Source organism: Gorilla gorilla, chromosome 1 (assembly GCF_029281585.2).
Source record: "Gorilla gorilla gorilla isolate KB3781 chromosome 1, NHGRI_mGorGor1-v2.1_pri, whole genome shotgun sequence".
NCBI lineage: Eukaryota > Metazoa > Chordata > Mammalia > Primates > Hominidae > Gorilla > Gorilla gorilla.
The window spans coordinates 76,005,409-76,028,784 of NC_073224.2; the positions used below are offsets into that span (position 1 = coordinate 76,005,409).

The window sequence follows — 23,376 nt, forward strand, 5'->3', positions numbered from 1 at the left end:
TAATACTTTAGGGTATTTCCATTTATTGAAATTTCTCATTTACTTAAAGGTGCCATTTTCTAGGGTAAGAATCTAAGTACCTGATAGTTCTGCAGCAGGATTAGACTGAGGTAGAACTCGCTGAAGGCCAGTTTAAGGTCTTTAATATTTCTATGTTGGACACGTTCCTCATGGGACAAGTGGAAGACTGGCTTTCTGCGTTGTCGCAGCGTAGTAACACCAGTGCTTTCTTTCTGTGCATCCAGCGATGACTGAAGCTCGTTCTGAAGTGTAGCAAACCTGCGCTGAGCCTCTGCGAGCTTCTCTATAAGAAATAGAACAGAACTGTCAAATCAGTAAGATAAAAAAGTTCCTACTGACTTCTGAATTTTTAATAATAATTCCCATTTGCTCCCCTAGGATTTCTAGAAGAAAACCGTTACATGTAATATTTAGAACTCTATAGGAAAAAATATTTTTGTGTAACACTCTCCTTTCATTTTACCCCCCACAAAACCTCATGTACCCTTTCTTTTTACAAATGAATAAATAAAATGTAAAGAGCCACTAAGAGTGAAAACACAAAATGGTACAGCCTCTCTGGTATTTGGAAAATAGCTGGCAGTTCTCGAAAGGTTAAACATATGATTCAGCAATTCCATTCCTAGGCATATACTTAAGAGAGCTGAAAACATATGCTCACAAGAAAACTTGCATACATATACTAACTTGCATTTATAATAGCCAGAAAGTGGAAACAATCCAAATGTCCATCAATTGAGGAACAAATAAACAAAATGTGGTGTGCATGCATGTGTGTCTATATAAACACACAATAGAATCAGCCACTAAAAAAGAATGAAGTGCTAATTCATGCTCTGACATGGATGAACCTTGAAGACATTAAGTTAAAGAAACCAGACACAAAATACCCAATATTGTATGTTTCCATTTATATGAAATGTCCAGAATCAGGAAATCCACACAGAAAGAAAGTAGATTAATGATTGCCATGGGCTGAGTGGAAGGTGAATGGGGAGTGATTGCTAATGGGTACGAGATATGTCTTTAGGATGATGAAAATGTTCCAGAATTGGTAGTGATGGTTGTACAACCTTGTGAATATACTAAAAACCATGGAATTACAAACCTTAAGAAGGCAAATTTTATGGTATAGAAATATCTCAATTTAAAAACGCCATTAAGAAATGTTTCTGGTTATACAGTTCAGGTCAGAAACAGGATTAGAATTTGGGCTTTAGATCTGTAATCTCCTGAATTTCCCACTACCCTTCATTACTTCTCTAAACCAGGTATTACAAGAGATTAAGACTTGCAAATTATGTGTTAAAAATACTAGGTATATCTGAATATATGTGTTTGTGCTACACATACATTTAAAAATAATACTCTGTATTTTTCTTCCAAGGTCACAATTCAGTTCACTGGAACCAGGCAGATTTGGGTTCAAATCCTTGCCTCATTAACTAGCTGTATGATTTTAGTCAAGTTTTTTTTTTTTAATAACTCTTCTACACCTTTCATAGATGAAATGGAAATACCAACTCCCTCATAAAGTGGTTGTAAAGATTAAATGAGGCATAGAAATGCCAAGGGACCGGCTGGGTGCAATGGCTCATGCCTGTAATCCCAGCACTTTGGGAGGCTGAGGCAGGTGGATTACCTGAGGTCAGGATTTCGAGACCAGCCTGGCCAACATGGTGAAACCCTGTCTCTACTAAAAATACAAAATTAACCGGGCGTGGTGGTGCATTCCTGTAATCCCAGCTACTTGGGAGGCTGAGGCAGGAGAATTGCTTGAATTCGGGAGGCAGAGATTGCAGTGAGCAGAGGCTGCAGTGAGCCGAGATTGTGCCACTGCACTCCAGCCTGGTGACAGAGCAAGACACTGTCTCAAAAAAAAAAAAAATGCCAGGGGACATAGCACTCAATAAATAATGATAAAAATTATATAATAATAACAAAGAATTATTTACAACTTATGCTTTCTCATAATTCTCCTATTCCTTGCTTTATCTACTGCTATACTGTCTTGCTGTTGTCTTCAATTAATCTTTAGTATTTTTGTCCTGTCTGGCACTGCTTCATGATTCACTCTTTCTCCTAGAGAATTTCCTTCTATAGGATGTTTCCAAGATTCATCTCTATTCTTAATCCTTTACATGACCTTCATTTTCTTAACTTTTATAATCTATTTATATCTTCTTATATTTCCTATGATCTATGACTGTATTCAAAACCAAAATCATGTTTCCATTCCTCTTTCCAAATAAATTTCATCCATTTATGTGGGTCAACCCATCTGGGACCTGCTTTTAGCTCCTAGGGACCACTCTTACACCTCTCCAACACCAATCACATCCCCCTGAGGGGGCCCAGAAAATAATCCCTTTATTAAGGCATCCAGAATTACGTTAGTGAGGAGAGCACCTGCATCCTTGAAAAGCTCTATGTTTACTCCCCAGTGAAGGCCAGGAATGGCCATGAGAGATGTATCTATTGAGATGGGTTCCCTGATTGCAATGCACATTCAATGATCCTTGGAACAGAAAGGCCAGATGGCAGCACTTAACTATCAAAACAAGGTGGGTGCATTTACCATAAAAGGCAACAGGACAGATGTTTTTGCACACAGAGATTTTGGCTGTGGTTAATTGATCATGGTTATCCCTAGGAAAGACAGAAATGGGCAACCTACTAGAATATTGCTTAATTGATGTAACAGAAAAAAACTCCAGGTCTGGTGGCCAAATACTTGATATTAGTCACTACAACAGAGAGTCACTACCTCTTACCAGCTTCCAGATCAACGCTAGTTCAAAAACCCAAGACCCCTGACTGAAGTGGAAGCTGGCCTTGCTTTCGGGTGGTTCCTGTAGCACTGCCACAAGTATATACTGTAGATCTTCCTCTAATCCTTCCTCAAAGGGCCTCGTGTCTATTTACTAGAGTGACTGTGCACTGAGGAAAAGGAAATATCCAGACTTTGCAAAGATTACTAGTCATTGGCTTTTGTATATTAGCTTTGCATTGTTGTATAACAAATTACCACACACATAGTGCCTTAAAGAAACCCCATTTATTAGCTCACCATTTTGTAGGTTAGAAGTCCAAGCATGATGTGGCTAGGTTCTCTGTCAGGCTCTCCTAAAGCTAAACGCAAGGTGTTAGCTAGGCTGCTTTCTCAAGCTCACATTCAAGCTCACTTGGTTGTGGCAGAATTCAGTTTTTTGTAGTTTTAAAACTGTTTCCTTGCTGGCTCTCATCTGTGGTCTGCTTTTAGCTCCTCGAGACTACTCTTAACCCCTATCTTCAAAGTCAGCAATGGAGAAACTTGCTCATTTCAAGTCCCTCTCATACTTTGAATCTTTTTCCCTAGGAGTGACAAACTTCTGGAGACTCCAGGCACCACTGTGGTTTAGCAATCAAACTATACATTTATGATATTCAGGTGACAGATGAAATATCAGCCCAGATGAGACTCACAGAAGACCCAGTTGGTCCACAGATTCATCCTATGATTCCTTTTTCAGTTCCAAGATGTATAATTGAAATAGACCTACTAGGCCACTGGTAGACTCTCTAGTGATTCTGAACCACAGGTAAGAAATATGATGAAGGAAGGAACATGATGAACAGTTCCAGGCTGTAACAGTTCCTGGAACTTTTCCTTATCAAGATAGAACTGCAGAAATTAGTACAACAATCACAGACTTTAAAGACAAAGGGATAGGATACCTACCACATCCTCTCTTAACTCATTTGTTTACGCAAGTTGGATGAATCTTGGTGAATAACTGGATTGTGTAAACTAGGTGGTCTCTGTGATAGCAGCTGCTATTCCGGATATGGTATTTTCACTGAGGAAAATCAATACAACCTCTAGCCCCTGGCATGCAGCTACACATCTGATAATGCAGCTACTCACCAGGCAGCAGAGACTAGCACTGAACCCCAAAGTCCCCCCCGGGACTGGCCAGCTACCTACTGGCAGGTTGATTGTGTTGGATGCCTTCTATTAGGCAGGGGGCAGAGATTTGTCCTCCCTGGAATAAAAGCATTCTTGATATGGATGTACCTTCTCCACCCATAATGCTTCTCCAGCACCACCATCTCCTGAAATGCTTTATCCACTATCACAGTATTCTATACAGCCTTGCTTCTGATCAAGGAACTCATTTCACAGCAAAGACAGTAAAAGCAATGGGCTCACAGCCATGGAAGAAAATGGTCTTTTACTATATACCCAGAAATAGATGGCCTAATAGAAAAGCTGATCAATGGCCTAACAGAAAAGTTGCGAGACAAGACTCTGAAAGGATGGGGTTCTGTTTTACAGGATACAATAATGAGGCCATAAGTCCCCACCATAACCAAAATATCCAGTCTAGGAATCAAGGGGTAGAAGTAGGAGTGGTTCCTCTCAATACTGTAAGTAATAATCCACTCACATAATTTTTGCTTCCCAATCTATGACTTAAACTCTGACTGTTGGTTAGTTCTCAAGGGGAAAATGCTTCCATCAGAGGAATACAACAATGGTTCTACTGAATTGGAAGATGAAACTGTCACCTGGCCATTTTGGGTTCTTTGTACTAATGAAACAATGGCAAAGAAGGGGTTTACTGGCTAAAAGTAAACCCCTTGACTGATCCTGATCACCAAGGGAAAAGTGAACTGCTGAAACATAATAGGAGCAACAAGCTCTGGAACCCAGGAGATTCTGGAACACCTCCCATTACTTCCATGACCAATAATATATGTTAATGGAAAACTACAACAGGCCGGGCATGGTGGCTCACACCTGTAATCCCAGCACTCTGGGAGGCTGAGGCAGGTGGATCACTTGAGGCCAGTAGTTGGAGAACAGCCTGACCAACATGGTAAAATCAGATCTCTACCAAGATTACAAAAATTAGCAGGGTGTGGTGCTGCACGCCTGTGATCCCAGGTGCTCAGAAGGCTGAGGCACGAGAATCACTTGAACTCAGGAGGTGGAGGTTGCAGTGAGCCGAGATTGTGCCACCACACACTCCTGCCTGGGTGACAGAGTGAGACTGTGTCTCAAAAACAAAAACAAAAAAACCCTACAGCAATTAATAAAAGAACTACTGAGATTCAGATCCTCTAGGAATTAAAGTCTAGGTCATCTCACCTAATAACCAGTTGGGGTTCTGGCTGAGGGCAAAGGAAACATGGAACGGGTCTTGGGAAAATAAAGATACCAATTATAACCCCTTGACCTTTTTACTTTGTCTCTTACAACTCTCATATTTTCTTCTCTTTATCGATTTGTGTTGCATTCTGAGTAAATTTTCACCTCTATCTTCCAGTTTATAAATTGTCCCTTTAAGTCTACCTAAATCTACAGTTTGATTGATCTATTAAGATACTAACTTCCGTGATTATATTTTCATTTGTAAAAGATCTAATTGGTCCTTTAAAAAAATGCCTAGTTAATTTTAATGATTTCTTCTTTGTTTATGGTTTTCATGCTCTCCTTTACATTTTTAATCATATTAGATATATATTTTTATTATTTTCCTGATAATTTTGTATATTTTATGTATCACTTTAGTGTTTTGAAGTAAGAGATTATTAGGATTTCTTTCCAGTCTTCCATATTGTAAAAAACAGAACAATTCATATATTTTAAAATCTCTTATTTAAGTCAACAAAAAATGAATCTCAGGGCTCCTTTTACACATGTTAAACATTTCTATTGTAAATGCGTTTGTCTTATCATCCTTAGGATGAAAACAGTATAGAACTTCTTGGTTCTTTCTTGGTTCATGATGCCCTTAGCGTTTCAGTAATATTTTCATGATGCTTCTAGGCCAAAAGAAATAACTAATGCTTCTATTTATTAAGTAGTCAGGTTCAAACAACTTAAGTATTTATGTCCTAATGACTTAGAAGCTATGTGAAAAAATATTACACACAATATGCACACAAACATAAAATGAAATAATACAAGGATTTATCTAAGGGCCACTATAAATTATTCTGCTGACTAAAAACTGCAGGTAAACTAGTCAGAAAACAGAATATCATATGTAATAAAATTGCTTAACTTTAATTGTTAAAAGATTAGTATATAAATTTGCTAATTGTTTAATGTCCTCAGTCAGAATTGTCAATACATTTACTCTTCTCATTACATGCATATTAAAAATGTAAGAAGCCCAAAAATGAAAAGAAAGAGGACCTGTTACTTCCTGTGTGCCAACAATAAGTCAAGACACAAATGCCTCTCCATCTGGAAAACTCCTTACTCGTTTTGCAAGGCTAATCTCAAACACTGCTTTCTATATAAAGTTTTTCATACTTAACAACTCTCTCAGTCACAAATGAAACTCCCACCTTAGGGCTTGTATAGGACCACATACATGCAGCCAAAGCACACTGCATATAATTCTTTGTTTATGTTTGCTTCACTGACTGACTGAACTCTAAAGGTAACAGTTCTAAAATCTTTATCTTTTTTTATAATGAAAATTTATTTTAAATAATTTGTTTGAGGTATAACTTACCTACCATAGGATTCATCTATTGTAAACATGCAATTCATTGACTTTTAGTAAATTTATAGAGTTGTGCAATCATCATAAAAATCCAATTTTAGAACATTTCTGTCACCTCCTATACTTCCATCATGGCCATTAGCTGTCAATCCCCACTTCCACCCCCTACCCCAGGCAAACACTGATCTGTATTCTGTCTCTGCTGATTTGCCTTTTCTGAACATTTCATGTAAAAGAATCATACAATATATAATCTTTTGTGTTTGGGTTCTTTAACTTAGCAGGATGATTTTGAGTTTCATCCATTTTGTATCACAATGTAAGTCTGTTATACTGAGTTCCTTTTATTGCCAAATAGTATTTCATTGTGTGGATATATATTTTGTTTACACTTGATCTTAGCCAAAAGGCTGAGAAGCGATTATATTTTGTTTAAGTATCTTCAGTCTGCAGACATTTGAATTGTTTCTAGTTTTTTAAACTATGTAAATAATGCTGCTGTTAACACTCTCATACAAGTTTTTGCATGGCCTATCATCATCATCTTTGTACCATAAAGAGCTTGCATATAGTATACTCAATCCATGTTTGCTGAATAAATAGGTAAAAGTTCTCTCTAGTAACCTACATTCCCATATAGAAATGGAGAAGAAATCAACATTTCAGGTGTATTTTGCTACTTTCTTTAAAGTAATGACTCTCTTCCTTAAGGGCATAACTATGTAGAGGAGCCTATGAGAATCCCTGGGTGGGGGTAGGGGAATATAAATCATATGTAGTTTGAAAAAATCATATTCAATATTACTACAGCTATGGTATGAGATTTTCATATCTATCAAAGGGGTATAGGTTTAAAAGGAATAAGAAATACTGCTTTTGACACCAAGTATCCCAATCTATTTTGCAATGACACTTCAGTTTTCTAGAGCCAGATTGCCAGAAAGCTCAAACACATGGGATTGCACAGAACCTGGAAAAGCGTTGTGTGTGTGTATATATAAAAGTGTGTACTTTGATCTATGATGAAAATCTACAAATACACTTACAAAAATAAAAATGAGGCCAGGCGCAGTCGCTCACGCCTGTAATCCCAGCACTTTTGGAGGCCGAGGTGAGTGGATCACGAGGTCAGGAGGTTCAAGACCAGCCTAGTCAAGATGGTGAAACCTCGTCTCTACTAAAAATACAAAAAAATTAGCCAGGCGTGGTGGTGGGCACCTGTAATCCCAGCTACTCAGGAGGCTGAGGCAGAAAATTGCTTGAACCTGGGAGGCAGAGGTTGCAGTGAGCTGAGATCGCACCACCACATTCCAGCCTGGGCGACAAAGCAAGACTCCATCTCAAAATAAATAAATAAATAAGTGAATGAGTGAATGAATGAATCTCAGGGCTCTTTTTACATATGTTAAACATTTCTATTGCAAATGTGTCTGTCTTATCCTCAAGATCAAAAACAGTGTAGAACTTCTAAGTTCTTTCTTGGTTCACGGCATACTTCGTGTCTCAGTAATACTTTCATGATGCTTCTAGGAAAAAAGAAATACCTAATGCTTCTATTTATTAAGTAGTCAGGTTCAAACAACTTAAGTATTTATGTCCCAACAACTTAGAAGCTATCTGAAAAAATATTACACACAATATTTCTAAGCAATTTTATAATACTGATGAAAACAGACTATTTTGCCAATAAACTACAATTTCTACTTATGCCAGTAAATCAAGTGACCCTGAATATTAGAACAAATATTATTATTTTAATAATATGTTAATGCCATAAGCTCTCATACTAAATATTTGATAAAAATTTCCAATAACCATTCAAGAATTTTCAAAGCACCTATGTATCCCTCGAAGAGCTAGAATAAGGGTTAGCGATATATTTTGCTTTCACCAAATTCATCGTTCTTTTACTTTTAGAAAAAGTTATTTCAAGAACTACAAGCTATCTTCAGAATGGCAAAGCTGTTATGTTGTTATGCAACTGAAGAATAACTCTTTCTAAAATCAAATTAGTGTCTTAGAATATTTTTATTATTTGTTTACCTGTCTTACAATATTACCATCTTGCTAATTCAATTTATGGACCTTGGTGTTATTCAAAATATAAAGTAAGTTTATGAGAATGTTGACCCATCAGAGATGATTCAAGATAATTTTGTTACATTACATGCATTTTTTATACTGCTTTTATCTTTTATCTGGAATTCTTACTACTTGAAACTGTGTACCTCAAATACCAAAGTCTGAAATCTGTATGTGAATAAAACATCTAATTTTTCCACTTTTCTCTCTAACCAGCAACTCACTCCTTAATATCTTACAACTTCAGCCTCAAAAGACTATTGGTTATTGTCTTCATCCCCAAATATGTCATGTACTTTAACACCACTGTGCATCTGGATAGATTTTTTCCCTTGCTCTGGAGCACTAAATCCCACCTCTCCCTACAGCCATCCCCAAACAACCTCCCTTAAGAGCATTTGGCTAATGCCTACACATTTTCAAAGACCTAATTTAAATTTCACTTCTTCTAAAGGCTTTTCCTCAATCCCACTTTCTTCCTCCAAGTAAATTCAAGGCTTCTTCATGTCAGTTTTCACAGTACTTTGCATAACTGTAAAATACTAAATGTCATATTGCACATAAACTTTAAAAAGTACATGTAATTTGTAAATACACACAACAGATGTATTTAGTAAATAACACTCTGATACTTTCTATTCTACTATATTCTATCTATATTTTTTAAAAAATGCCTGTGATGACCCATGTACAGTCGTAGCGCCACAGAACAACGTTCTGGTCAACGACTGACAGCATGTACAACAGTAGTCCCATAAGATATAATACTTTATTTTTACTGTACCTTTTCTACATTTAGATACATAAATATTTACCATTGTTTTACAATTGCCTACAGTATTCTCTGTAGTAACATGCTGGACAGTTTTGTAGCCTAGGAGCAACAGGCTATACTATATAGGCTACATGTGTAATAGGATATACCATCTAGGTTTGTGTAAGTACACATGACGTTCCCAAAATGAAATCACCTCATGACGCATTTCTCAGAATTATCCCTGTCATTAAGTGACACGTAACTATATTTTAATTTTCTGACCAATTTATTGGGTTGTGACCTACAATTTTAAAAAAACCCATTATTTACATGGTATTGTGTTTGTTTGTGAAGATGCCATTTGGAAATTGTGTTACTCATGACCATAGACATTCCTCATCCTTTCTTTCAGTCTCAGAAAGAAAAAAGGAAAAATAGGAGAGAGACAGAAGGAAGGAAGGAAAGAGAGAAAAAAAGGAGAGAAAGAAAATGAGGGTGGTTTTCACGTGGCTTGTTTTTAATAGATGCTTATAAAACACTTTTTTTTTTAACAAAATAAAGAAAGGAAAATTTATTGTGGACAATATAAATATTGTAATTGTAATTTCCTTCAGATGTATTAACAACAAAGCAAACAAGAGTGGCTGCTTTAATTTCACTTCCCCTACTACCCTCCCTGCTCCTTTAAACAGTTCTTAAGTAACTGATTCTACTGTAATGAACTCAAGAGAATCATGACACAGGAAGATACGTTAACACATGGGAATTTAAAACAATATACCAACCTATGACCACTCTCATTAAAAATACCTACTTAATCTACATTTTAACACACACATGAGCAAAGAACAAAACCAGCCATTAAGTCATAGTTTAAATACATGCATACTAGACACATGTATCATTTGTAAAATGAACATTTACTATTTCAGTGTAAAAGATTCTCATGATTCATTGCACACATTTAGTGGTATAACAATATTCAGTGCCTCAAATTCCTCTTGTATAAAAACAATATAAATCAATAATAAAAACATACAGCAAGACATTGTAAAACGGGATTACAGGAATAACAGGAATAACTATATAATAAGAATAGCTCTTAGTAACTATTATCTAATCGGTCTTGCATTTATATGAAACAAGAAAATGTTTTACAGGCAAGATCCTACTAATAAAACACCAACGCAATTACCTTCCTTCTTCCCTCTCTCCCTCCTTTCCTTCCTTTTTAGTAAAGAAAGAGAAAGGATGTAACACTGCTGTGACTTCCCAATGTAACCGAAGTCAAAAAAGTCACCCAGAAAAAAAAGAAGTTATTCAAAAACAAAGAAAAAACACTTAGCTATTTCAAAATTCCAGCCAACAAAAAAGGCTTGACTGTTTTGTGAAATATTAGAAGCAACACATATATTCTGACTTTTTTTTTAACATTAGGCAAATAAACACTGTTTAGAAACTAAGTATTTTGAATAAAGAGAAAAGGCAAACTGGTTTGAAAAAAGTGATCAGTTGGATCACTTGTCCACTGGAAAAAGACATTACTGATCACCACAAAAAAAAAGGTTTCTAAAGAGGTATAGCCTTCATGATTGATACCATTTTTAGTGACAGAACAGACCTAAGAGACTTCTAGGTTAGGGATTAGCAATGTTTTTACCACAAAGGACCCCTCCCTTTCACAATTCCCTTCTCTTCCTATGATCTTCAAATACTGATTTTATCTATAAATCTAAATAAATGTCAATTTTTTAACCAAAGATACATAATAAACAATAAAGACTAACAAAGTAACTTACATCAGGTTTTCCGAATATTGAAAATAGCTTCTGATCCTAACATGTGGAACCCTAGAGGGTTGGGAATCAATCTGTTTGTTTTATAAGCAAGTGTGTGGAAGCCTAGGAAGGTTAAACAGTAAATAGCATCGGCAAGAAAAAAATTCCAAATTTTAGCAGCATTCATGCTATATTTTGATTGTTTGGCCTTTTTGATATGACTAGAAACAGACAAAATAAAATATAGCAATTTGTTTAGGGACATTGAAAGGTTTTAGTCAAAAATATCTCACTTAAAAATGGAGCATTTTTAGCTATTTAATGCGTGAGATATAAGTGGGTGGAGGTGAGTTATTAAGCTCAACTCACCCCATATTGTTTATAGTTTTTCTTGTGCCCTAGTGTCTGACAACTGCAGTGTACAATCTTCTGGGGAGAAGGTGACTAAATGAGGGAAAAAAGATACTGATGAGGACCAGAAACAAATTCTATTTCTGTGAATCATTTCTTCGTATTACCTGCCACTTCCTGATCTGGCAGGAGTCACTCTAGAGACTACCAATTTGTACCAGTGAGGACATCAAGAGACGTGCCTCACTGGCCCTGCCAATACACACACAAAACAGGAAGTCATCAAATTACAGCACCAAAATTTTTAATAGTAGCTAGCCTAAAATTATTTTTGAGAAGCAACCTAACTTAAAGAAATCATGTTTCAAACTGAAGGTTGCAACCCAATATGAGGTCATAAAACCAATTTAGTGGATCATAATTAGCATTTAAAAAATCAAATAGGATAGAAAAATATAGAAAACAGAATATACTACAAGTACTAAAGATGTACTGTTTCATGAAAAAATATCTTAAATTACTTAAATATATTGTGTAGTCACACACATATAGATGCATACAAACATATATAAAACAAACATTGATCTGTCTATGTGTGCTGGGTCATAATGTACATTTTTTTTTACTATAACTCAAAATAAAGTATCTACTGGCCGGGTGCAGTGGCTCATGTCTGTAATCCAAGCACTTTGGGAGACCAAGGTGGGTGAATCACCTGAGGTCAGGAGTTCGAGACCACCCTGGCCAACATGGTGAAACCCCATCTCTACCAAAAATAAAAATAAAAAATTAGCCAGGTGTGGTGGTGCATGCCTGTAGTACCAGCTATGCGGGAGGCTGAGGCAGGAGGATCACTTGAACCTGGGAGGCAGAGGTTGCAGTGAGCCGAGATCATGCCACTGCACTCCAGCCTGGACAACAGAGTGAGATCCTGTCTCAAAAACAAACAAACAAAAAAAACAAAGTATCTACTACCAAGAGTAGATATTTTTCTTCATAAACAAAGAAGCATTTTCTATTCTTTGTGATACAAATCATCCATTTAGAATTGAGCTTAGAGATCCTTCTTTTTCAAAAAATGTCACAGTAAAAGAAAAAAGCTAATAAACTTGATTTTATATATTCACAGTCTACAGCCTTACATCACTTCCAATACGCTTTCTCAATCTAGACATTTGTTTCATTGCAAATGCCCTCCTCTTTTAGTTTCCTCCTCCTCCTCCTGCTATATGGTCTTCTCTGTCTACATTGCTGGTTCCTCTTTATCCTTCTATCTCCTAATTATAGAAATTACCTTTCTTCTTGAGAACACTGAAATCCTTTCTGTATATTTTTCCCATACAGAAAATCTACCTGTTTGCATGGCTTTAAATAATATTTATATTTTGGCTGTGCACAGTGGCTCACACCTGCAATCCCAGCACTTTGGGAGGCTGAGGCAGGCGGATCACGAGGTCAGGAGATCAAGACCACCCTGGTTAACACGGTGAAACCCCGTCTCTACTAAAAATATAAAAAAAATTAGCTGGGCGTGGTGGTGGGTGCCTGTAGTCCCAGCTACTCGGGAGGCTGAGGCAGGAGAATGACGTGAACCCGGGAGGCAGAGTTTGCAGTGAGCCAAGATAGCACCCCTGCACTCCAGCCTGGGCGACAGAGTGAGACTCCGTCTCAAAAAAAAGAAAATGTATATTTTGTCTCTGTCTTCTAGGTGCCTGTATCCTGGTGAAAGAGACATGCATACATGCCATGTTCTTTCATGGCTCTTGCTTGTATATAAACTGTTCCCTCTGCCTAAGGAAAAAGCCCAGCTACAAATGAAAGATGAGGGGGAGGATATAAAGTTAAGAAATTTGCTTGCTCATTTTTTTTTTGAAGGGAATGACTTGGTAAGGAGATTGAATTGGTAAAAAGGGAAGTTAAATATATTTATTTAATAATTCTTAGAGGAAATAATTACTGGAGCAAGGTCTTGAAGAGTTGAAATTTAGTCAGTAGTCGTAAAGATCTCCCATGGAATAAAGAGGGATATCTCTTCTACAAAGATTGGAGGAAAATAAATAAGGATGAGAATGTCTATAGGCATTTGGGAGAGAGATGCAGATATAATACCATATACCTGCATGGTATTATAAATCAACAGAAGCTGATGGCTTTTATTTTTATTTGTAAAGCTGGGGGTATAATGAGCATGATGGGGAAGATGGTGGGGTTAGAGAATTCCGGAGAATGATATAAGGTTTACAAAAGCACTTTGGAGCATGAAAAATGATACTGATTAGGACCCACAGGAAGCTTTGAGGGCACAGTTACAGGTGCAACAACAAATTTACAGTGGTTCCAATTTATTCTGCTGTTGTCCTACGCAGCCTCTGGGGTAGGCATGAAGAAGGTAAAGGATGAATTGGTTGAGTTTTACTAGGCAGATGCAACATAAGGCAATGAGGGTAAAGGGATTAAAAACACAGAGGTCAAAATGGTTAAAATGGTTGATGGAGAAGAAAATAATTCTGGCTGGGTGTGGTGGCCATGTCTATAATGCTAGCACTTAGGAAGACAGAGGCAAAAAGACAGCTTGAGCCCAGGAATTCAAGACCTGCCTGGGCAACATAGCAAGACCCCATTCCCCCCCCAAAAAGGAAAAAAGAAGACAAAAAAAGAGTAGGAAATAATTCTAAGACATGTATGATAAACTGAAATAAAATGGGAGAGTCAAGAAACTAGAGCTCTGTGAGATGGAAGAACAGATGTTAAAGGAGTAGGGGAGTAAAAAGCTAAAAGGCTGGGAGACATGGTCATAGACTCATATTAGGTTTTAGTGTTTTAGAGGAGAGGAATTCTGGGTGATGGGTATGGGTATGTGTGTATGGGGCTAAAGTACAGTGTAACTGAAAATGACTGTCTACAAGGACAATGAAGTCATCCAGCATGATATGAAAAATTAAGATAGAGATTTATTCAGACTGGGAGCCAGGAGTCTAAGTTCACAGTGAGCAACAAAGAGGTCAGTAGATGCTAACAAATAGGAGTGGCAGAAATAGAACAATACTGATGCTTAGAAGAAGATTCATTTTTATAGAAATACACAGAAATACTGATTTGGAAGAACAATGGTAGCTAAGAGAATGCTGGACTCAGTCTCTTGTCTTCTGGCAGCTCTTTCTCACTGACTCTTTTTACCTTTTTCCATCTCCTGTCTCCCAATACTCTATAAAAGAGAATGATCAGCCTCTAGTTGAAGGGGCTGCTGAAAAAGGATATCTGAGTAAGATGCTGAAAAAGGATATCTGAGTAAGATGCTTCCAGAAGTTGTGGACAAGCCAGGAAAAAAATCATCCGAAAAACAAATTAGTAAAGTCATGAAACTATTCATCTTTAGACTAATTCACACTAATACCTGGTTTATGATTATGCTAGTTATAAGATTATGGTATTTCCAAAGTCTTTGCCAAGAGATGAGAATATATTCTCAATAGCAGGCATGTAATTTGCATATTAAATATGAAAAGAAAAAACAGAGTAATTTTATATTTTGGATATTAAATAAATTACAGACTACATTTTTTTTTCATCAATTACTGCTCAGGGAATAGATACATTACATTCAATAGGATAGGTATTCCAGTTATTAGGCTGTAAATCTGGCTGTGTAACAGGAACTATGTGTAAGGTTTCCAGAGTCTAGTTGAAATATCCTTCTGAATCTAACTCACTTTGTTCAGATTCTGTACTCATGAAACTATCTGATTATTAACTAGGTCTCACAGGACTCCTGATGTCTACGGTAGTGCTCTAGAGTAAAGTTTCCAAAATTTTTCACTATAAAGACATTGTTTTACTAATGTATACTATGTACATTGCAACATACATGTATAAAAAATAAAATTCAAAAGAGTCAGACATAAATATATATAAGTTCCAATATTTTATTCTCACATTCGAGTGGCATACTATAGATGCCACTCTGGAGGCCAGTGCTTTAGAGAAATAAGTATGAGTGTTCTAGGCAATGAAAAGGTATTAAACTGCCATCATTGATGAGCTGGAACTGTGTAATTCATCTCTGGCTAAAATGATAAAATCAAGTTTCTGACTCTTCAAGCTTTGAACTGGGCCACAGTGAAGCTCTACCGAGGTATTGCCTCTCAATGAAGTCCCAATATCCTTTTGACTGCAAGAGTTTCTAGGCAATGACCACAGAAAGCTTAAACATTGAGAAACCAGATGTGTTCTTATCCCAGCTCAAGAAAATACCTCTTAAGTTCAGTATAGTAAGGAAAACAAGACTCAATTTAAAAACATTGATCAGAAGTTTAAACAATGATATGGTACAATTTATCCTTCCCCGGCAGCAAAAAAAAAAGTCTCTTAATTACTCACCTGAATAAAATGTGTTGATTTTGGCAAGTTCTTTTTCACAGGTTTGGAAAAACTTCTCTTCAAACTTGGCAAAATACCTCTTTACTGTGTCCTCATCTGTAACTGAAAGACAGGAAAACAATATTTAAATTTAATGTCCAAAGGCCAATTGAGAAAACTAAGGAAACAAAAACTAAGCTTACTTTTTGAGTTTTTAAAATGACAACTTTATATGTATTTCTCTGAAAAAGTGAATTGTGAACCATATTAAGAAAAGACTACTCAAAGACCTTTTCAGGCTGAGTGCGATAGCTCATGCCTGTAATCCCAGTACTTTGGGAGGCCGAGGAGGGCAGATCACTTGAGGTCAGGAGTTCAAGACCAGACTGGCCAAATGGTGAAATCCCGTCTCTACTAAAAATATAAAAATTAGATGGGTGTGGTGGTGGGTGCCTGTAATCCCACCTACTCTGGAGGCTGAGGTAGGTGCAGGTTGCAGTGAGCCAAGATTGCACCACTGCACTCCAGCCTGGGTGACAGAGCAAGACCCCGTTTCAAAAAAACAAAAACAAAAAAAACAAAAAAAACCTCTTCGTAAGACCACACACAAGCCTTCTTTAAGTGAATGAGACTTTCCTAAAGCTCTACTATAATAAATTTATAATGTTGGAGAAAACAAGTGCTCTAAGACTTTAGAAGAGAAAAAAAACTGTAGACAGAATTGATGAAGTAAAATTCAAGGTACTAGGAGCTGAGCTGAGTAGAATTCATTCAGCAAGAGAATAAATATCTTAGGGAAGGAAAAAATGCAAAGCAAAGGTATGAAGACATGAATGTATAATGTGTTTCTGGGAAAAACGAGTTGATTTTGTTCTATGTCAAATGGCTATTTATTTTTACTTTAACTGTACCACATACAGAGAAAGAAGTGTGCACTGAAGAGTGTAAATTACAAGTTCCAAACCTTCAGGAGCTGGGAAGGTAACATAAATGTGTTGGGCAAGTAGATGATTGTGCAAATGTGGTGAGAAATGACAAAGTGACACCTTCAGGAGAAGGAGTGGTTGGGATTCTGACAAGCTGGAAAGCATATGTCTGTCTAGTTGCTGCCATGTGTTGATGTGGGCCCAGTTTGTCAAATCTTTCCATTTTTCAGGAGAAGCTATAAATCCAGATATTTTAAAAACACTGTGTGGGCCAATCAATACATGTTTCTGCAGGCTGGATCCACTTTCTCAGTTCTGTCACATAGCCTATCAACCTACTGAATGCCATATGTAGAGATATATGTAACTTCAGGAACCCCAAGCCTAAAAGGGTATGTTTCTCAGCCAAGTGAGATCTATTTAGACTCTCTAGATGCTAATAAAATTAATAATACAGAACTATCCTATTCCTGGATCTCTAAGGTACTCTAAGATTGAAAAGTGTAGAAAAAGTATAGATTCCTTTCTGAGCCCCAGGTCCCCCAAAACTCAGGGCAGACCCAGAAACTCTTACAATAATCCAACTGTCTAGGAATAAGGAAAATGGTCCAAAAGTAGTATGTGAGACACATACACAGATACATAAATTCATATTATTGCATGGTATAATTTGTAGTACCAGAGATATTTTAAAGAAAAACAAAAGCTTAAGGTTCTAAAAAGCATGCTGAATCTATTTATTTTATTTGAATAAGACTGCACAAAACTTTTATTTACACATACCTGCTTCTCTATTTCATGTGCTTTAGACCTGAGCAGATAATGCAGGATGTTGTATTGATTCTAGAGTAAAACAGGATGGCCACTTTAAACTCCGCAATCTAGGTACAATAAGGGCTATAGCTGCCCAAGGTCACTGGGAATTATTTTTTTCAAAGCATGAAGCAGGTCACAGCTTTCTCTTTTTCTTTTTCCCCTGCTTTTTTTTTTTTTTAAAGCTGAGTTTGCGTTAAGGAAGCTCTATGGCAACAGATGCAGCTCTTATAATAACTAACATCTAGCTATAGCTGATATAAAATAAGAGTAACAGCTTATTCTACTTAATTATCTAATTATTTTTATTTTATTCTCTATTGTTAGGAAAGAAAACCCAAAAGCAAAACATGGGCTTGGTCATATTTACTGTGTTTTCCTCTTAACAGACAACTTTTATTAACATAAAGCAATAGAAATACAATTGTTCAGCAAAATGATTTAAACATAGCTTCTCTTCTAAAATAATTTTTAATACATATTAATGTTCATATAGGTTGTATATTCAACATCAACTATTTATAGTATCACCAAGAATTCAGAAACAAAAAATCCAGGCCTCTGAGAAACTAAAATATACATAAACTTCATGTGTTAAAGCATGAATATTCTACCCATGAATCAGTCTCCTAAGAATTTATTTCTTTGCTTTAAAGATTGTTTTATTTGGCTGGGTGTGGTGGCTCATGCCTGTAATCCCAGCATTTTGGGAGACCGAGGCAGAGGGATCACCTGAGGTCAGGAGTTCGAGACCAGCCTGACCAACATGGTGAAACCCTGTCCTGTCTCTGCTAAAAATACAAAAATTAGTTGGGCATGGTGGCTCGTGCCTGTAATCCTAGCTACTCGGGAGGCTGAGGCAGGAGAATTGCTTGAACCTGGGAGGAGGTGGAGGTTGCAGTGAGCTGAGATCCCACCACTGGACTCCAGCCTGGGTGACAGAGCAAGACTCCATCTCAAAAGGAAAAAAAAAAAAGAGAGAGAGATTGTTTTATCTAAAACTGGCAGTTTGTTTAGTTTTCTAGTTCAGACATAAAATAGCCACTAATCAGAAGAAGGTAGAGTAAGGTTAGAGTAACACACACACACACACACACACACACACGAAAAAAAACCTAACAGGCGAAAAAATATAAATAAAACAGCAAGAATTGTGTGCAAAATAAGTTAAATGAAGGACAATGTTTTTGTCTTCTCAGATTTCACAAGACTTGGTAAACTACTGTAATTAAAAGTATACTTTTAGTAAATAAATGAGAAAAACACAGCAAAAAGAACAGAATACAGAGTCTAGAAGTAAATCTGCATAATGTATATAAATTTAGATTACAATAAAGGAGGCTTCAAATCTCAGTGAGAAAAGAATGAATTATACATCAATAGGGCTGGGTCAACCAGCCATCAATTTAGAAGAAACTCAAAATGGAGTTAAAGAGATGATATAAAATACTATAAAAAATAGAACATTTCAATAATTCCATATGGGGAAGGCCTTCTTAATATTACACAAAACACAGAAGCCATAAAGGAAATGATTGACACTTTCACAAAATAAAAAATTTCCATTCCATAAAACACCACAAGCAAAGTTAAAAGAGAAGCAGCATAAATATATATCTACAACATTTAAAATAAATGATTAACATGCAAAATATATTTTTAAAAATTATTACAAGTCAATATTAAAAAGATATTTGATTCTGTAAGTAGGTAAATTACAGCATTTCATAGAAAAAGAAATATAAATGGCCAATGAACAAATGAAAGGGTGCCAGATGTCATATAAATGCAACTTTTTTAAAAAAGGAAATATAGCTTTTCAACCATCAGGTTAGAAAGAGTTTTAAAATAGTGGTATCATTTGGCAATGGTAATGATAAATGAACACACTCATTCCTTGTTGATGGAAATGTAAATTTTAGGAAGATAATTTGGCAATAGCTATCAAAATTTTCAGTGTTTAATCCCACATGTAGGAAATGTATTCTAAAGGAATCTCTATACAAATGGCTGTATTTCCAAGGATATTCATTCACCATTTGTTTTTTTTTTGAGACAGAGTCTTGCTCTGTCGCCCAGGCTGGAATGCAACAGCATGATCTCGGCTCACTGCAACCTACACCTTCCGGGTTCAAGAGATTCTCCTGTCTCAGGTTCCCAAGTAGCTGGAATTACAAGTGCCTGCCACCATGCCCAGCTAATTTTTGTATTTTTAGTAGAGATGGGGTTTCGCCATGTTGGTCAGGCTGGTCTCAAACTCCTGACCTCAGGTGATCCACCTGCCTCGGCCTCCCAAAGTGCTGGGATTACAGGTGTGAGCCACCACGCCCGGCCTTACCATTATTTTTAATAGTGAAAAAGAAACAAACTGATGTCCAAAAGGGGAGTGGTTAAGTACATTATGATGTTACGTAACACTAAGCATTTAAAAAATAATATACATATATCCTGGTGTGTATAAAAAATCAAGAAACATTGTTGAGGAAAAAATAAATAACAGAATATATATAGCATGATCCCATTAATGGAAAATATGTACATAAGTTAATATTCATATGTACATTCATAGAAAGATTGCGAGGATGCATAACAATCTGTTGTGGTTACCTCCTTTGAAAGGGGAGTAGGTATGAGAAGGATTCTCACATTTTGCTATCTTCAATTATTATATTGTTTGAACCCATCAAAATGAAAAGGTATTCATAAAGGATAAATTATACTGTATAAATAAAGGGTATTATTAACTGGAAGAAAAAAAGAAACATACCATATCCAGACCTTTAAATTATACATAATAAAAACTAAACAGGCCAGCATAGCTAGTTGAATAGAGCTTTTGTTTGTTTGTTTGTTGAGACAGCACCTAGCTGTGTCACCTAGGCTGAAGTGCAGTGGCACATTCATGGCTCACTACAGCCTCAACCTCCCAGGTTCAATCGATCCTCCCACCTTAGCCTCCCTAGTAGCTGAGACCACAGGAAATAGATTATCTATACCAGTATATAGAATGATTAAGCCTTTCACTTCAGTTATGAGAAGCTTACAGAATGCTCACTTATAGAACATCAATTTCTATTATAAGATGTTTCCTATAATGTACCTGCTGAATAATGTTAGAAATCAGTAACTCTGAATTGGAGAATCAGAGAATTTCAGCATTCAAAAATCAACGAGCCCAATATTGTTATTTTATAGATGAGAAAACTGAGGTACAAAGAGCCTAGGTGACATGAGTTTTCCCCACCCCAATATCACTATAAGTTTTATAGAAAAATCACTGTATTTTATTATCAAATAAGGAATATAAACATATTAACTGTATAAAAGTGACTACTACGTGCTACATGGGTATTATGAAGTGAACTGTGTATCCAAAATCATATGTGGAAGCCCTAACCCCACAATGTGACTTGTATTTGGAGACAGGGCCTTTAAAGAGGCAACTAAGGTTAAATGAGGACTTAAGGCTAATGGAGCCTTAATCCCACAAAACTAGTGTTCCTATAAAAAAAAGAGACACCAGAGATTCCCCCACTGCCCCCGCCCAACACACACGTATGTTCTCTCTCTTTGTCTCTTTCTCTCTCTGCCTCCCTCACTCCAATCACACACAGAGGATAGGCCATGTTTGGGGAAATGCTTGCAAAGAAGAAAAGAGGCCTTACTAGAAACGAATTCTGCCTGAATCTTGATCATGGACTTTCAAGCCTCCAGAAATACGAGAAAACAAATTTCTGTTGTTTAAAGCACCCAGTCTGTAGTATTCTGCTATGGCAGTCTGAGTAGACTAATACAATGGGCTAAATATGTCCTGAATTCAATAATTAGTCACAAAAGACTAAGCCTAGTTCAGAGAGAGCTAGCATAAATAAGTACAAATCTTAGAAAGATATATCAACAATTGTAAGATTAGCAGTAACAGAAAAAAGGAAGTCAAACGAGAGAAAAAAAATAAAAAACAGGTAAAGAACGACTTAGAGAACACTGTCTTAGAGATTCCTTTGCTCTGAGTTAAATATTAAATCAGTGAGTTATACTAAAATAGAGACACACAGTTACCTCGAGAGAGAGAGAAAGAGACTGATTTCTTTGTCATCTCTATAATTGTCTTATCTCCACCTTGCATTTGTGGATGACAGACAATTGCTTTCTCATCCACCCCGCAAATTACTGTTAATAGAAAATGATTCTTCGCTTGAACCTAGGAGGCGGAGTTTGCAGTGAGCCGAGATCGCGCCACCGCACTCCAGCCTGGGCATCAGAGACTGTCTCAAAAAGAAAATGATTCTTAGGAGATATACCTAATGCTAAATGACGAGTTAATGGGTGCAGCACACCAACATGGCACATGTATACATATGTAACAAGTCTGCACGTTGTGCACATGTACCCTAAAACTTAAAGTATAATAATAATAAAATTTAAAAAAAAAAGCAAACAAGTGAGAAAATTGGAGTGAAGGGAAAATAAAACCAGGGGTGTTTAAAAAAAAAAAAGGAGTACCAATCAAGGTAAAATACTCCTATTGCATAGCAGCCACCATCAAGTGCTTTTTACAGCAACATTCAGGAATATTTTTATTTTTATACTAATAATGTCATCAAACTTTTTCATGCAATCTCTGGGTTAAATACATAAAAGGCCAATCTTCTCAAAAACCATTTATTTAAAACCACTATCAACACCATCAAATATCTGTAATGTTCCATTCAAATTTTCATTACTATTCTCAATTTTCTTAATTTCCAGATCTGTGAGACATTGAGGATGGGGATTATGTCTTTTTTTTAATCTGTATAGACGACATACCCAACATAATGTCTGGTACACAGTATGTGCTCCACACACTATTTTTAAAATTGTAAATGTTGAAACAATGTTCATATTTTGTGAAAAATGATACTTTATTAACAACACTCCAACAATTGGATAGTCACATGCAAAAGAATGAAGTTAGACTCCCACACGGATACAAAAATTAAGTCAAAAGTGATCAAAGACCTAAATGTAAGAGCTAAAACTACATGAGCTCTTAGAAGAAAACACAAGTATAAATCTTCCTGACCTCAGATGGGGCAATGGTTTCTTAGACATGACACCAAACACATAAGCAACAAATAAAAAAATTGATAGATTGAATTTTATCAAAATTAAAAACTTTTCTGCTTAAAAGGGCACTATCAAAAAAGTAAAAAGACAAACACAATGGGAGAAAACATTTGCAAACCCATATCAGGACTATCTGACAAGGGTTTAGTATCCAGAATACAAAAGGACTTACAACTCTTGCATCTCTCTTTTTTTTTTTTTTTTTTTTTTTTTGAGACAGAGTCTTGCTCTGTTGCCCAGGTTGGAGTGCAGTGGCACGATCTCTGCTCACTGCAAGCTCCGCCTCCCCATTCTCCTGCCTCAGCCTCCCCAGTAGTTGGGACTACAGGTGCCCACCACCATGCCTGGCTAATTTTTTGTATTTTTAGTAGAGATGGGGTTTCACCATGTTAGCCAGGATGGAACTCTTGCATCTCTTTTAGAAAATATGTCAAAAAGACTCCTCTAACTCAACAATAAGACATATAACCAAATTTTTAAAAATGGACAAAGAATCTGAATAGACATTTCTCCAAAGAAGACACACAAATGACCAATAAGTACATGAAAATATTTCAACACATCAGTCATTAGTGAAATGCAAATCAAAAGACAATGAGATACCATTTCATACCCACTAGAATAGCTATAATTTAAAAAGGCAATAACAAGTGTTGGTAAGAATATGCAGAAATTAGAAC

General features: G+C 36.4%; 1 protein-coding gene across 1 annotated transcript in view; it reads right to left on the bottom strand.

The window, feature by feature from the left end:
- Positions 1 to 23,376, bottom strand: part of XPR1 (xenotropic and polytropic retrovirus receptor 1) — a 245,606-nt gene that overhangs the window by 76,485 nt on the left and 145,745 nt on the right. Inside the window, exons 3-4 of the mRNA XM_031012573.3 lie at positions 15,870 to 15,971; positions 81 to 304 (exon numbers count right to left, since the gene is read on the bottom strand). Of these exons, the coding sequence (XP_030868433.1) occupies positions 81 to 304; positions 15,870 to 15,971 (326 nt within the window). The remainder of the gene's footprint in view (positions 1 to 80; positions 305 to 15,869; positions 15,972 to 23,376) is intronic.